General features: G+C 38.4%; 2 protein-coding genes across 3 annotated transcripts in view; both read right to left on the bottom strand.

Annotated features, from left to right (window-relative positions):
• Nucleotides 1-15: 15 nt before the first annotated feature.
• LOC117987859 (protein I'm not dead yet-like) lies at nt 16-11,685 on the bottom strand. Its single transcript, XM_034974926.2, has 15 exons — nt 11,613-11,685; nt 11,088-11,223; nt 10,288-10,440; nt 9,665-9,789; nt 8,719-8,830; nt 8,431-8,521; nt 7,772-7,832; nt 7,352-7,477; nt 6,178-6,280; nt 5,113-5,222; nt 4,527-4,618; nt 3,665-3,763; nt 2,656-2,849; nt 1,559-1,732; nt 16-556 (listed from the first exon to the last, which is right to left on the bottom strand). The coding sequence occupies exons 1-15, from the start codon at nt 11,633-11,635 to the stop codon at nt 380-382; spliced, it is 1,776 nt and encodes a 591-aa protein (XP_034830817.1). The 5' UTR covers nt 11,636-11,685; the 3' UTR covers nt 16-379.
• A 444-nt stretch (nt 11,686-12,129) lies between these two features.
• The window catches only part of stg1 (stargazin-like protein), an 86,043-nt gene continuing 81,615 nt past the window's right edge, over nt 12,130-16,557 (bottom strand). For both annotated transcript variants that reach the window (XM_069502693.1, XM_034974807.2), the window contains exons 4-6: nt 15,188-15,280; nt 13,772-13,912; nt 12,130-13,125 (exon numbers count right to left, since the gene is read on the bottom strand). In XM_069502693.1, the coding sequence (XP_069358794.1) occupies nt 12,347-13,125; nt 13,772-13,912; nt 15,188-15,280 (1,013 nt within the window). In that variant the 3' untranslated portion in view covers nt 12,130-12,346. The remainder of the gene's footprint in view (nt 13,126-13,771; nt 13,913-15,187; nt 15,281-16,557) is intronic.

The following is a 16,557-nucleotide window of genomic DNA, read 5'->3' as shown; positions in this document are numbered from 1 at the left end:
AAAATCTCTCATTTAGTAGGTATGGACGGGCAAACGTCATGATCAGATTTTTCCATAAGAAAACTCAGCTGTGACGTTTTGAACTTGAAAACTAAAGGTCATTATGTCCTTTGGCGTATGCCCATAGCAGTCCATACTCCATAGTCCATAAAGAATACTAACCGCGCGAGTCGAGGCGGTGCAGGTCGGGTGTCGGGTGGCTCTCATGAGCTTAAAATGCGCTTGAGCTGCGATGCGCGACGAGGCGCGGCAACTATTAAAATAGGTATAAGATCTTGTATGGAGCAAAGCGCAATTGTGCGACGCGGCGCGGCAAAATTTATATGAGTTTATAGAGCAAGGCGCTGCCGCATCGCGCAGCGCAACTGTGTTTGGACCCTTACACTCCCGGAGCTGCGCCCTCTGTAGCTACCGTAGTCTCACCAGCAGCTGCAGTCATTATTGTATAGCTTTTCACACCAACACTCTTGGAAACCCAAACAATAGGTCCCATGATACATATTCCAGCTCCTAATATAATGATGCAAATAATAGCACTTCCGATGGCATACTTAATCTGAAAGAAAAAGTATTATTTAACAATAAATTATATTTATACTGTAAGTATATATACTTATATCTCAATATATTACTATGATTAGAAAACTGACTGACTGTCATCAACGTACAGCTAAAACTACAAGACGGATCAGGCTGAAATTTGGCATGCAGATAGATTTTACAACGTAGACATCCGCTAAAAGGATTTTTGAAAAATCAACCCCTAAAGGGGTATAATAGGGGTTTCAAATTTGTGTAATGGAATTCGCGGCATAAGCTAGTCGACCATAAAGTTGCTTTACGATTTTAGACAACATTAAGACGCACTAAAGCTCAGACTTTTCATAAGTCTTGTAAGCGAAACTAGACTTTATGACTTAGTTTTATGATGAGCACATGATAACCAACTTGGGAAAGTAATTTTATAATCAACACACCCGAACGAGTGATCCACTATTTAAAAATAATAATTAAGTAGGTAAATTTAGTTCTACTGACTTCTAAGTTTTACCAGTCGACCGCCATCTTGCCCCTGTCACCCTGCAAATTGATCTGCTTTTTCTCTATCCAATTAAAGAAGTTAGTATAGCGCTCTCTCTGTTACGTAATCCCATACAAGTGACAGAGCCAAAAATCTCAATGGGCGTTAATAATTTTGTTTTCAAAAACCATTCGAAGTTCAATGTTGATTGAATGAATGGTTAGGGACCCAAAATGATTAACGCCCACTAACATTTCTGGCTCTGTCATTTGAATGGGATTTCGTAACAGAGAGCGCGCTATACTGTTCTTCCGTGGATAGAGTATAGTTGACTGCTGTATGAAATACTTTAGAGCTCGTGCGCATCACAGTAAATTTTGGTACGTTATTTTCCCCGCAAAATCTGTGAACTATAGAACTACATAGCTAAGTGCGCGCACTGCGGAATTAATTCTGCACCGGATTTTGATAGATTATCCGCACCGAAACTTACCGCACCGTGGTGTGCGCTAGCTCTTAGGCGGTGCTTAAACATACCATTTGTTTTTTGGGCACTTTTCCCGTGTAATGACAAAAGTAGGCTGGCGTGTACAGAAAAGGAGCTGCAAAACCCAAAGAGCTCCCAATGCCAACAGCCAGTGCCGCTAAATAGTTGTTCTTAGTCCAAGGATTCTCTTGTGTATCGTCCCGTAACGTCGTGGTTGGGGTAGCCTAAAATATTTATCCGAGTTATTCATGCGATTTTTAGGGTTCCGTACCTCGAAAGGAAAAACGGAGCCCTAAGGTCTGTCTGTCAAAAACCTAGAGGGTACTTCCCGTTGACCTAGAATCATGAAATTTGGCAGGTAGGTAGGTATTAGAGCGCTTGTAAGAGAAAAAATCCGAAAACCGTGAATGTATGGTAAAATCACGAAAAAAATATTTAAATGTGTTCATGAATAAATAAAGTATTTTCAACTTTCAAAGTAAGATAAATATACCAAGTGAGATATCATATGAAAGGGCTTTACCTATACATTCTAAAATAGATTTTTATTTATTTTTAAGCTGAATAGTTTTACACTTGTGAAAAAGGGCCTCGGAAGGTTCGTAACTAGTCGGGCTTACGACGAAACTAGTTGGGGTTACGTCAATATGAGTATAGCCTAACAATCTATACTTATAAGAAGGGATTTATTTCACAGTCTAGCATGCTGGCCAAGTGCAGATTTCAGGCTTGCGGGTTTCCTCAAGATTTTTTCATATATCGTTAAAGCAAGGGATATAGAGAGAATGAGATGGAACTTCTAAATCTTTGGTCCAATGGGGTGGGAGGGTAATTACCACCCTATCACCAAAGTCGTGCCGCCAAGCGACTAAGCGTTCCGGTAAGATGCCGTGTAGAAACCAAAGGAGTTCGAGTGGTTTAATAAAAATTGTTATACCCCTTCCAGGTTAGCACGCTTCCATCTTAGAGTGCATCATCACTTATCTCCAGGTGTGATTAGGGTCAAGGGCTAACTTATATCTGAATCCATACTAATATTATAAATGCGAAAGTGTCTGTCTGACTGCTAGACAGACAGACAGCTGTCTGTCTGCTTGCTTTTCACGGCCGAACAGTTTAAGCGATTTAATAAATGAAAAAATCTTACCATGTGCAAAACGAAAGGTAGAAACGTGCAAACAGCAGCCACACCGGTCATCATATTGGGAAGTAAAGTCGCTATGCCACTAATGACAAACACTGCAGCATTCCAATTCATTCCCGTCAATGATTTTGCGTGTTTAGTTATTATTTCGTTAGCCTTACTAACTCGGATCGCAATATTTAACGCTATGCCTCCACCTGAAAAACACGCAATACACTTAAATAAGTTTAAGTTATTTTCGTACATTTTATCTCTACTTACCTACCTACTTACTTCTTTTACATAACATCAAATTTTAAAAATCGGCCAAGTGCGAGTTGGAGTCGCGCACGAAGGGTTCCGTACCATTCTATAAAACCGAGCAAAAAAATCACATTTGTTGTATGGGAGCCCCGTTAAATATTTATTTTAATCTGTTTTTTTGTATTTGTTATTATAGCGGCAACAGAAAGTAGCGCCAGTTGTAGAAAAGATGAGGGGTGATAGGCTGGCATGGTATGGGCATAATATAATGCGGAGGGAAGAAAGCCATGTCACTAGAAGAATGTTAAATATGCATGTAAAAGAAAAAAAAGAGGAGAGGACAGCCTAAGAAAAAGTGGATGGATTACGTGAAAGTGGATATACGTGTGAAAGGGGTGGATAATACATCGACAGATGACAGGAGTGGAAGAAGAAGACATCTTGTGCCGACCCCACGTATCGTGGGATAAGGTAAGGAAGAAGAAGCGGCAACAGAAAAACTTCATCTCTGAATTTCAACTATCTATTACGGTTCACGAGATACAGCCTGGTGACAGACGGATAGACAGACGGACGGACAGCGGAGTCTTAGTACCTAATAAGGTCCGGTTTTACAATTTGGGTACGGAACCCTAAAAACTAGCATTTATCACAGGATTAATCTTAATAATAGTTGGAACTTAGAGCTCAGCACACAGATCTACAGTAAAACCCTAACATTAAGTGCCAAATGAAAGAGGTCACACCAGTCGTTAATATGAAAACTTACCAATTAAGAAAATGTAACCGTAATTTGTATTTTTATCCACATATCGCCACCACATAACTGGAGAATCCGGTTTTAGAACCTCTCCTATATCCGATTTAGCTGCAAAAAGATAGATTTTAACGAGTTTTTTATTCCGATACAAGAAAGCCTTTGACTGCAATCTTACCTATTCGTATGCATTATGAAACAAGATTAACAAGAACATTAATGCAGGTGGATTGCAGCTTTAATAAACCCATACCCTGATTGATTAGTCCCTGCACGATATCAGTATCGTAATGCTAAATCGCTTGGACCCTTTTTTCGGGTTGTGCCACACAATATGACAGTTTGTTCCGGCGCTTCTTTTGCTTGTTCTCAGGTGGAAGAAGCGCCGGAATAACCAGCTCTTAGCTTTAAGTTGTGATGTGTGGCACAATTTGTATAAATAAACGTCTTTTCTTTCTTTCTTTTCTTTTCTTGGTAGGTTAGGTAGTTTAGTTTTGACGGTATAATCGAAAGCCACCGGACAAGAGATCCTTGTACATATTTAGGATAATATAATTTTCTACACTGTAGCGTAAATAATATAAATATATAAAAGGAAAAGGTGACTGACTGACTGACTGACTGACTGACTGACTGACTGACTGACTGACTGACTGATCTATCAACGCACAGCTCTAACTACTGGGCTGAATAGCTATTATAACGTAGGCATCCGCTAAGAAATGATTTTTGAAAATTCAACCCCTAAGGGGGTGAAACAGGGTTTGAAATTTGTGTAGTCCACGTGGACGAAGTCGCGAGCATAAGCTAGTATGGAAATAAAAAAATGTAAAATTACAGATGGGTAGGTATAAGTTTAAAGTAAAAAACATACTTCTAGCTGTCAAATAGTTCGTAAACAAAAACGTTTTCGGTAAGATGTGTAGTCCAACAACAAAAATTGCAGCTACTGTGGCATCTTTGATACTGTAGAATTAAAACAATCCTATATTATAAATTGGTTCACAACTTTCAATAATTATTTAATCGTAGGAATTTGATTTTGCTGACAACTAGGTTTTGTATTGTATAGCAACTTAATTTAGTTTAAGTTGAAATTTAGTTTCTTAAAACGTACATTACTTGAAAATGTAAAGGTTCATGCCTGGGATCGAACCCTCGACCTCCCTTATAGAAGGCGGATGTCTTAACCACTAGGCTATCACGGCTTTACTTAGATCAGTGCTTATTGATTTAATATCATTTCGACTAATGTACAGTGATTCCCGATAATTTAATTATATTAATCAACCGGCTTACGGCGGTTGCGCACTTATCCGATCCGAGTCCGTGAAAATAGGTTCCTTTTTGTTTTGTATGGTATTAAGTATTTTATGAGTTACCAACCAAAACAAAAAGGAACGTATTTTCACGGACTCGGATCGGATAAGTGCGCAACCGCCGTTATACCTACTACTTACAGTGGTACTTCTGGCACGACTTTTTTAAATCCAGACCATCCCATGTTTAGCCAATCACTCCATCGGAACATGCACGTTGCCAGATATCCGAAATAAAAGAAGATGCACCACTGAAAATGATAACGTGGCGGGGGCTTATATTACTGTATCATCATGATCATTATCAACCCGATAGACGTCTACTGCTGGACATATTATGTTTCTTGTAGGGACTTCCCATAGAGCAGAAACAAAGAGGAGTTGGCCTAAGCAACTGTGCACTGTGATTTTCAACTAGGTCCTGACGTCATCACTGTGGGCGGGGCCTTAGTTAGTATGCTGTCTGCGTTCGTCAGGTTCACATATATTGAGACTCGTATTATCGGTGTGTTTTCGCGTTTTTAAGAACAAAAGGATGAAGTGTTGTGTTTTATCGTGTCAAAGTTATTCAGACAGACGTTCTGATGCTATGAATGGTATCACATTTCATTTGTAAGTAATTTTATACGTAATTATTAAAATAGTTCTAGATTATTGACATCTAGTGTGAGATAGCTGAACTATGTAGTGACATCAATATATCGATGTTAGGTCGCTAAGCGAGTAGTTTTGCTACTAACCCGCAGATGGAAAATTGAGAAGTGGGCGGCGTTCCACAACCCCTCACCCCGCAAAATGTCACTCGATATTTCATAGGGAAATCTTAATACAACATCTCCTCTTTGTTTCTGCTCTATGGGACTTCCACATTCCACATGCCACGGTTTTGCGCCGCCCGAATACAGCGGCTCCCTTTGACTCGTTTGATGAGGTCAGTCCATCTAATGGGGTGACTTCAAACGCTGCGCTTTCCGGTGCGAGGTCGCTATTCTAGCACCTTGGAATCCTTGTGTCTATTGGTTTTTCGACCTGTGTCCTGGTCATTGCCACTTCAGCTTCGCAACCTGTTGAGCTATGTCGGTTACTCTAGTTCTCCTACGGATCACCTCATTTCTGATTTGATCACGTAGAGAACTCCAAGCATAGCTTAGCGGCCACTAGTGAGAACATAACCCGCTGAGTGACGTTTTACGTCTTGATAAATACCTTTTGATAAGTCGACAGATTAGGTTTCATTGATTTTTCTTGTTCTAACAGTATATTCCTCATTTGAGCCATACTATTCCCGCTCATTGGTTTACGTAATACACTGTAATGTACATAATAAGTTAACAAAATTAAATTCAAATATGTGTTTAGGTCTACCTAGGTGATAAACCTGTCATCCACCACCCACCATTTTCTTGCTCCAACATAATTATGATCCTGATCGCCACAAAATATGTAATCTATTGGTACGTAGACTGATTTTTTTTATTTTTTTTATTTTGTTTATTTGAAAGTAATCAACAGCGTAAATACATAATTATTATTTAAATTTAAATCTAGGTATAACAGAAGGCCAAAAGAGATTACTTAAAATTATAATTAAACTATTTTAACAGAATAAAATTTAAAAAGCTAGACGAAAGTACTGTGTAACCGCGTGTGAGATAGTGATAGCACGACGTAACGATGAATAACACGACAATTACCATTGTTTAGTAGTCAATATTAATTGTATAAACCACTCAACAATATTTGTATTAAACGTTTTTTATGTGAAAACAAGTAAAATAACTAATGAGAAATACAATGACGCCACGAATTCTCAAAGTTTGTTTTGCAACTAAAGTTGTATTCCTTGAAAAAATACGGTTATACGATAAGGGACAAAAAAAAGGTTAGCTGCGTCTCTAGATCTAGATTTCTATTTATATAATCTAGATTTTTTACTCAGTCTACGTATAGGTACTATTCGTCAAGATTCCAACAAATAAGAACTTACAGACTTGGTGGATCTACAGTCTATAGTCCTGTGACCATTTTCCTGCTCTATGACCTGGTCTGACCTAAATCAACTACTTACTCATCAAAACTAATAAATGCGCCTATCTACTACATACAACTACACTACAACAACTACATACTACTCTTTAAGAAGTCGAAGAATTAGGTAGTCAGCTACGCTTTTGGGGGGCGTTGTCTCAGGTCTCTGTCATTGAAACGGACAAATCAGCCACAAAGTGTCAGATAGGTATGTCTATGAGTAGAACTGAGTAGACATACCAACAGAGACAACGCTCTATGAAGCAAATTATCTCTTTCTAAAGTTTGATGTGTAATCTTTCCAGCCAGGCACAGTGTATTTAGATTATAATAAAATTATAAAACTAATTACTAATTTATCAGCAACATGTGGTAGATGAAGTTGAATATGAACATCAGGAAAGCCAAGGGAAACGCAAAACAGGTGTACTGTAAATAGTTAAATATATCCGGGAATTCTTCGCCTTTTGGTGGATGTCTAAAAGAAAAGAAAAAATATTATCATTTACAGGAAAACAGTGATCGGTAACAATTTATGTTCATAAAATATTCGATCTACTGAAGTATCCGTAAGAAGTATTCGATATACTGATATAGGGTATAAGTATAGTAAGTACAATATAATCATCACTATTACTGGTCAATGCCCGCGACTTCGTCCGCATGGAGTTTTAATTTTTTTTATTTACCTAGACTGCATTTTTACAATAATGTCATGAATTCATAAAAGTGGCGTGTGCCTTGAAATCGTTTTATTTTATATTACACATACCTACTCCAAATAGCGCGCATAGCCAACGTAGCAAACGATGCATGCAAAACAGCTACACTTCCTGCAATAAACACAAAATACTGCATTAGTCATTGTTATTAATCAACCGCCTTAACTTTATAGCGTCCTGCATCTTATGTGTGTTAACGCGTATGATGCAGGACATTATGCTGAGCTGTACACCCATTTGGGGTGGTGTCACAGATGAAATTTGAAAATGTTACATTTGTACTTTGTTTTTATCTGTGACACCAACAACAAATAAATGCATTTTCTTTCTTTCTTCCTTTATTCTTTCTTATAAATCGCAACTGTATTATTATTGTTGTATTGGAAAAACTAGACGATGCAGTCAATGCCAATAGATTTTTGGTACTTATTTAAAAATCCCGTTGAAATTTCTCGAATGGTTACTCAGCTTGTGCTGGGACTAAAGACTAAGATTTAGTCATCTATGTCCCACTTAGCTCTCAGACACAACAGACAGGGCTAGCATTTGCAAACAGCATTTACGGATGCCAGCATTTGGATGGAGCCTCTCTACTGGAGGTATCATAATATATCTTCTTTTATTCATATACAGATTAGCACTTATGACTGCAATCGCACTTGGAATCGTAAATAAAGATAAACTTTTGATTAAACTATCATATGCTTACCTATGGAAGAAGCAGTTTGTACAGCACATAGAACAATATGACGCATAACATCGTAGTCTGGCTCGGTAGATCTGTATTTGGCTGTAGTAGACTAAAATAAAATTGAACTTGTTAACCAATTGCGATCTGACGGTCAAAATTAATAATAATTAATACATAGAATCCAACTATCTGTAATCTATCGATAAGTTACTTAGTTAAAGTAAAATACTATTTAAAAATCCATACAATTTTTGACAGTAATAACATTTTCGGCAGTTTAAAATAAAAGACTGTATGTAAAATTACCTGTAAATTCATGAAAGCCGGTGTCAAGTACTGAACGATAGTAGAAGTCACAATAAGCCTATTGCATAATATTGACATGAAAAAGGCTGCAGCACTTGCCTTTAGTACCATTCTAGAATTAAAAAATAAAAACAATTTTATTGCAAGATTTGAAGATTTATGCTATTACAAACGGTTTTCTATTACATTCGGATATCGGATATATGTACCTAATAGAAAAAACAAAACATAGTTATTGAATGTTAAACTCGACTCCCGGATTATCTTTGCTGTGAGCCACGGCTCGTTCACACAACATGCCTACCATACGTCAGAATAGATTTGTAATGCTTCACGATTCATGAACGTATATGCCATAGGAGATTACGAACCTCTTATAAAAACCGATTCAGCTTCAATCACGTTCCAGAAAACATCAAAGTGTGAGCCAACCGTTATGCGAATATTCTAATACCGACTTTCCACGGTGCGTGATATTGCGACGGATGCGGATCAGCTTGTACCGACGCACCTTGGGAAGAGTGTCGTCCGTGATAGCGCAATCACGTCGTCGCTGTCGTCCGAGCCTCGTGCGTGGTGCGTGGCTGTCCGTGGTCGGCGGCCGTGCGTGATAATCCGCCGAATCACGCACCGTGGGAAACCAGTATCGTTATCGAAGCTATCATTCTAGAATTTTCGGGATTTTTCAAAAGTGTACGTACTTAATTTAGAAGAAAAAGACTTGCAACCTATTCAATTCATTAGGTATATACTATATACCATACACCATATTATTTTCATTCTCCATAATATTATAGATAATTAAATTACGCGCGAAATGCTGAAACGAAGTCAAAATCTACCCGAAAAATCAAAACAGTCACCATGAACGATTTTTCTGGGTCTGACTGTGGTCAAGGCCGAATAATTTTTTTGTCTACTATACTATACCTACTAATAATATTACCTTTTTCCAGAGAATTGACAGCTATCTCCTGAAGTTAGCAACCATAATATTATACGTCTGTCTGCACCGCAACTGTTCAACAGTAGATGGATCATACCAGCCAGAACAAATAGGGCCATGTTATCCTGCAAGAAAGATAATTACCGATTAGTTTATTTACTTATTTAAACATAATATGATGGCTTGGGGTTGAAGATCATAATTTTCACTTCTGTTTCGAGTATAGCCGGCCTAGACAGCTGATAATATTTCAATGGTCAAAGAGCAGGCTGATATCTGAATTCTTCAAACCAATGATATATAGACATGTTACGTCTACCGTCTCCATACTGAACTGAGGTTTGTATGTAAATCCTTGAGCCCGTGTAACTTTCAAACTAAATATATTAACGGAAATCTGGCAAACTAAAGATACAGGATATTAGTTCCTAGAACGTAATTACACATTGCGTTTGATTGGTTAATATCAAAATGAGCATAACATTATATAGCAATCGGGGTGGGGAAGCCTCTCCACGACTCACCTCATACCCCGATTGTCATGTTGACCTGTCCACGAACTTTACGTTTGTGTGGAGCGCAAATAAACTCCTGTTAACTAATAATAAATTTATTTCACTTACGTCAAAGTAACATATGCATGTGTCCACGGTACCCATGACTCCTGCCATAGGAAGCAGGAATAATGGAATTAATCCAACCACGGGAACATTCACTGGTTGCAGCAAAAAGAACCAAGCCATCCAGAACCAAAGGCACATCACAGTAATGTCATTCTGTAAGTAAATACATTTATTTTAATGTTTATAGATTTACTAGCCTATGCCCGCAACTTTCTCTACACAAATTTCAAACACCTGTTTTACCGCCTTGAGGGTTGAATTTTCAAAAATCCTCTCTTAGCGAATGTTTACGTCGTAATAGCTATTTGCATGCTAAATTTTAGCCTAATCTGTTTGAGCTATGCCTTGATAAATCAGTCAGTCAGTCACCTTTCCTCTTATATAAGACTTACGTATTTATAAGCATAAATTAGATTTGCCCATGAAACCAATGAAATATACATTGATATAGTTATCTTACTTTGAAAATTGAAAATACTAATTATTAGTTCATGACTTTAATTTCATTTTTTTGTGTGATGTAACCACAAATTTACGGTTTTCAGATTTTTCTCCTTATGTCTGCTATAAGTCCTACCTACCTGCCAAATTTCATTATTCTTGTTCAACGGGAAGTACCGTGTAGGTTTCTTGACAGACAGACAACAAAGTGATCCTATAAGGGTTCCGTTTTTCCTTTTGAGGTACGGAACCGTAGCTCTAGGCACGTTTTTTAGCGTAGCAGCATATTATGCCGGCTATCTGCTAGTTTATTATTTTAACAATAATAATAATAATGTATATACTCAAAGTTGCTATACCTTTCCTTTTGAAGGTTGCCACGACAAAATAACTATTGGCACTAACACACCAATCAATCCTCTAAAATGGAGTGTAAAGATATTCTTTATCCTCGGTAAAGGTCCTTTTATGGGTGTCCGAGGATCTTTTTTTTTGCTAAAAAGAAAATGTGATATAATATAAGACAGCTTTGATGCAGCAAACCATTTTTTTAATTCCAAATAAGTTAGTTTATTAGGATTGTATAGTCTAATTATATAACAAGCATTAAAAAAATATATTTACTGCCTTATCGCTAATTATCTTATCCCTGCGACATCGTCTGCGTGAACTACACAAATTTCAAACCCCTATTTCACCCCCTTTGGGATTGAATTTTCAAAAATGCTGTTTTTAGTGGATGTCTATGTCATGATAGCTATCTGCATCTGCATGCCCAGCCCGATAATCCATCCAGTAGTTTGAGTTGTGCGTTAATAAAGTAGTCAGTCAGTTAGTCAGCTCTACCTTTTATATGTATATAGATGTATAGTAAATATACTTACAAAATTGAGCCCAGAGCACCCATCTTAGATTCGAAGAGCTAAAAGTTTTCGTTCAGCTATCACAACAGTTTCCTCTCAAACTAAGCCACGCGAAATGACAACCAAATAACAATTTCTTATGACATTACTTTCTATTTATTAATTTAAATTTAGATTGAAGATAAAGGTTTTCAATAAGGTTTTATAAATTTTAAGTGACTCAAGACTCTCGATCAGAGTACTAACCAGGTTTCTAATATTTACCTATCTTGTAAAATTGTAATTTTTAGCGTTTAAACTACCGTGAGTGATTTCCATTCTAAATAATATCTGTCCCAGCTTTACTCACGTGTGTAGTCGACGCTAGCCCGACTATTTCGAACCCATACGGGGTCCTTTTTCAAGGGAGTCCGTTCGCGCACGCGCCGCGGTTTTGACTGAGTCAAAACCGCGGCGCGTGCGCGAACGGACAGATATTATTTAGAATTGTAATTTTTAAATAGAAATTATGGTATAAGTGTAAAAGAAATAAACTATATACACAAATGGCAGTATTTTATTTAAGGAAATGTAACAGTTAAAAATGTTCATGACACACAAGTCACATAAGTTCATAAATTCGAAAATCACTTGACTCGATCTTTTACTTCGTGGCCACTAACAGCCAAATTATCTATATCAAATATTGCAAAACGTTTTCACCGTTTTATCACTTATCGATATGCTTTAGGGGGTAAGACCCTCGGTTGCGTCAGTCAAACGGGGGTAGTTCTACGGTATGGGTCAGTGCCGACCGCGCGATCATGTCGAGGTGGTTTGTCATCTCCCCCTCTCGCTCCAGGACCGAAAGTTACCATTTCTTCTTCTCTTGAGGGAGGAGGTTCTACCGCTGAAGTATCTAGAAATCTACCACTAGCCACGGATGCCTGAGACTGAAATATCGAAGCACTTCGGAGTCCACTTAAAGTGTTCGCACTCTGAGGAACTTCTTTGAATTCTTCAAAATAGTTGTCACAGGCTGTTGGCCGTGGTGCAGCCGGGAATCCATACAACGTCGAAGAAGACAAATCTTTAAGTGACGCTGAGCTTAAATTTATCCTCCGATTTTTATGAATTGAGCAATGAGGAACATCGTCTCCGTCGTAGACAAAACGTCTTCGCTCTCTTGGTGTGGCAGCTGACGACCCAGTCGGAGGATACGTGTCCCTTTTCATCATACGTCTTTCTAATAACGTTGATTCTCTTTCTCTGAAGTCTGTGAATGCAAACTCGCGGTCCCACGCGCGACAATCTGCTTTGGCCTTCTCTGTTAACTCTGTGATCCAGTCTTTTTGGTACCATTGTAGGAAGAGGAATATAGCAGAAGTTCCTGCAAGCTCTGCTGCGACGAACCCGCTTATGTACAGTCCAAATGAATAGCCGTAACTGTACGACATTCTTGGAGTATCAAAAAATGTCATGTAACGAAGTTTATGGCCCACTTGGGATTTGAATACAGATATGTACATGACGATTCCAGTCAGCATAATGAGACCTGAAACAGATAAAATCTAAATTTGTCTTTTTATTAGGCATACCTAACATTTGAGAGTGGTGTCGTCCAGGGGCAACAGAGCAGTCGGTGGCGCTGTTTAAGAAACTTTGACCAAACGTCTGGCCAATCATTTATCTTGAACTGGTTACATTTAGTTTCTGTACCATATACAGAGGTCAGATGATAGTTGCTCCCCATGAAAACTTGAAGCTCGTAAACAATTTCCCATAACACCTACACAATACCCTAAAAATTCAAGGCCTTAGTCGCCACGCTGACCCATGCAGAACGGCCTTTGAGAACATTACGGACAACTCTCAGGCATGGGCTTTCCTCACGATGTTTTCCTTCACCGTTAAAGCAAGTGATATTTAATTGTTTAAACCCCACATAACTTTGAAAAGTTAGAGGTGCGTGCCCGGGATCAAACCCCCAACCTCCTGAATAGGAGGTGGACGTCTTAACTACTAGGCTATCTATCATGGCTCGGCAAAAACTGACATACCTCTTCCAAATTAGCTAACTTCCATCTTAGACTGCGTCATACGTACTATCTTATCAGATCGCAGTAAATTTATAATAACTTATCACCAAGCGACATCTCAGTCAAGGTCTAAATCGTCATCAGATAGAAAAAAAGTCTTACCAGATATTATAAAAAGCACTCCCGCAATAAATGTACAAAGTCTTCTGCCCTTCACACAGTGCCCCAAGACGCAGCACAGCGCGCCCACCGCTTGCGTTAGCACTGCCAGCAGGAGCGGGGCAGCAGAACGTGTCACTACATCTGAAAGTTATGAAAATAATATTCTTATAAATAAAAAGTATAATATTTATTCATTATAGATATAACTTATTATTACAGGATAACAGCAAATGCGATATGTTCCTTGCAAGATGTTAAAGTAGAGCATATTTGCAGCTGATTAGGTGATAATATGATGTCATGTCCGAAATTTGGTTATTTCGGAGACTTTATTCAAGATTCCATTTCAATAAATAGCCAAGCTAAAATTATGTTTCACAAGATGTCCAAGACCCTCTGCAGCACCAAATTACAACTCGAGCTGAGATGCCGCCTTGTCAAGTGCTATGTCTGGTCCACCCTCTTGTATGGTTGTGAAACTTGGGTTCTCAAAAAGGAAGCAAATAACCGCCTGCAAGCTTTTGAGATGTGGATCTACAGAAAAATGCTAAAGATAACCTGGAACAGCTTTACACCTAACACGAAGGTACTGGAAATGGTCCACAAAGACAGAGAACTCATGTCCACTATCATGCGAAGGAAGATCGCTTTCTTTGGGCATTTACAAAGAGGAGCCCAATTCTCATTTCCGAGATTAGTTTTGGAAGGAAGGATTGAGAGCAAAAGGGCTCCAGGTCGCCAAAGGCGCAAATGGTTGGACGATATTAGGGGGTGGACAGGGCTTAGTTACCCAAAGTTGAAAGAGGCGGCTTTAAATAGAGAAGCTTTTCGCATGATGACCTCCAAACTTCGTTTTGAAGAAGGCACGTGATGATGATGATTTCAATAAAACCCTACTTTTCAAGTTGAAATGCACATGAAATTTGTTGTTTTTAGATAGCCAAAAACCCAGACACATAGCTTGCAACAGGGTGGACAACCTAGCTATCTAGCCCAGGTGAACCCAGGCGCAGCGTGCATCCTCCATATTTCGTTTTCAGTAGCTGTATATCAATTTCAACAATATGTCCAAAATAATACATAAAGGCGAGATTAGATAATTATCAAAAAAGCGCTACTTCATTCCATCTGCTTGCCCTATATTCTTTAAAGGGCGCCCAGGATGACACTATGCCTCTATGGTAAGCAAATAAAGCTTTGAATCAAAAAGGCACTTCACCTCAGCTCTATTCTACGCTGCATGTGTGCGTTGCGCCTAAGATAGAAACGAGGTAATCTGGAAGATGTTATACCTATATCGTTTAAAGAGTCACTGTAGGTATCTGTATAATATTTTTTTGTGCGAGACCGTACTGCAGTGAAAGGTAAGTAAGTACCTGCTTATCGTAATTTTGTATGACAACAAAATCTTCTTACATGGTATTGCAGTAGTAGAATCACTTGGATCTGGCGTGTACTGGGACAGCGGAAAGTATGGTATGTCCAAACAATGGAACACGGTACTGCCAGCTGAAATAAATTAAAAGAGTTATGTTTATTACAAGATATTATAAAACTCTACTAAAGCTAAGCTCATACATTCGTATTTTAAAAATCGAAGACAAATTCATAGGTAGGACTCTTGTGCATGTGACATGCATGCGTGTCGCGGCACAATACTACATAATAGATATAATAATAATATATTGGCGCGGCGTTTACGCACCTTTAGGTCAAACGACACCTATGACCAGTCTATTTATCGTCGTTAGTTTTTATTACATTATGAACTGAATACAGTAAAGAACTGCCTATTTTATATTTTGTAATGGAGATTGAATACCTACAGGATCTACAGGACACGCAGGACTGCTAGAAGTGCAACACATCTTTACAAAATAAAAACATGAATGACGTTAATGACAACATTAAGATGTGTCGCGCGCATCGAAGAAATGGAGATCAGTATACCAAGATGAGATGTAGCTATTCAAACCATGCACATTTTCACGACAGGGCTCATGCTACTGATGTCATTTTGTAACTGCGAGACTTCTGCGAGACTATGTGCGAATTCGTAGCGCTTCCTATATGAAGCAGCCCTCAAACTGCAGCGTGGATTAGTAGTAGGTATGAAGGGAAATACGATTCTGGTGCAACAACAAACTCGTGGCAACATTTAATAACGGAAATAAACCAGTCAGTAAGTGTCACAGCAACGGAAATTCACGTACGAGTCAGAACAATGAATCTTCTGTCGCGAGGCGCAAAGTGTTGGCACGTCAAAGTTTCACCGGCCATTGTTAGCATACGGTATTTCAGGAAACAAGTTCGTTTATCAACTTGTGTAACTTGATATGTCAAGTTACACAAAGTTGTTAATATGTCAGCTTGTAAGTAAAAGTCTGTCACGCACATGATAGAGTCGATCGTTGTTTGTGAAGGTAATCGCATTGATACGACGAGACGACAGGGCAAGGCGGAAGAATTGAGTTTTTTAATACTGAAAATACGTATTATTTTAGCAGTATTCGGTTGCATCGTGGTAATTTGAATAGAAATAAAAATAATATTTTATTCAAATAAGCTTTTACAAGTTCTTTTGAACCGTCAAAAGAATTTACCACTGTGCACTGGTTCGGATCGCCATTTCTATCGAGAAAGACCAGCAAAAAATTGTTGTAATGCTGATGAAAACAGCAGAAGATTCTTACACAACTGCCCAGAAAAAGAAGTATTCAGGATTCATGTAGGTAGAAGGTATGTACGTATGTGAGTTTGTTTATTCCATCATAACCTCTAAATGC

The sequence above is a fragment of the Maniola hyperantus genome, chromosome 13 (assembly GCF_902806685.2).
Source record: "Maniola hyperantus chromosome 13, iAphHyp1.2, whole genome shotgun sequence".
Lineage (NCBI taxonomy): Eukaryota > Metazoa > Arthropoda > Insecta > Lepidoptera > Nymphalidae > Maniola > Maniola hyperantus.
The sequence above is the reverse complement of the archived record's forward strand: the minus strand, read 5'-3'. Positions and strand labels throughout refer to the sequence as shown.

Bases quoted from the DNA above. Each gene is read 5' to 3' on its own strand.
- LOC117987859 (XM_034974926.2), bottom strand. From the start codon at position 11,635: ATGGGTGCTCTGGGCTCAATTTT. The intron at 11,224-11,612 runs GTAAGTATATTT...TTTTCTTTTTAG, and splicing joins GGTGCTCTGGGCTCAATTTT to CAAAAAAAAAGATCCTCGGA. The intron at 1,733-2,655 runs GTAAGATTTTTT...TAAATATTTTAG, and splicing joins TACCTTTCGTTTTGCACATG to GCTACCCCAACCACGACGTT.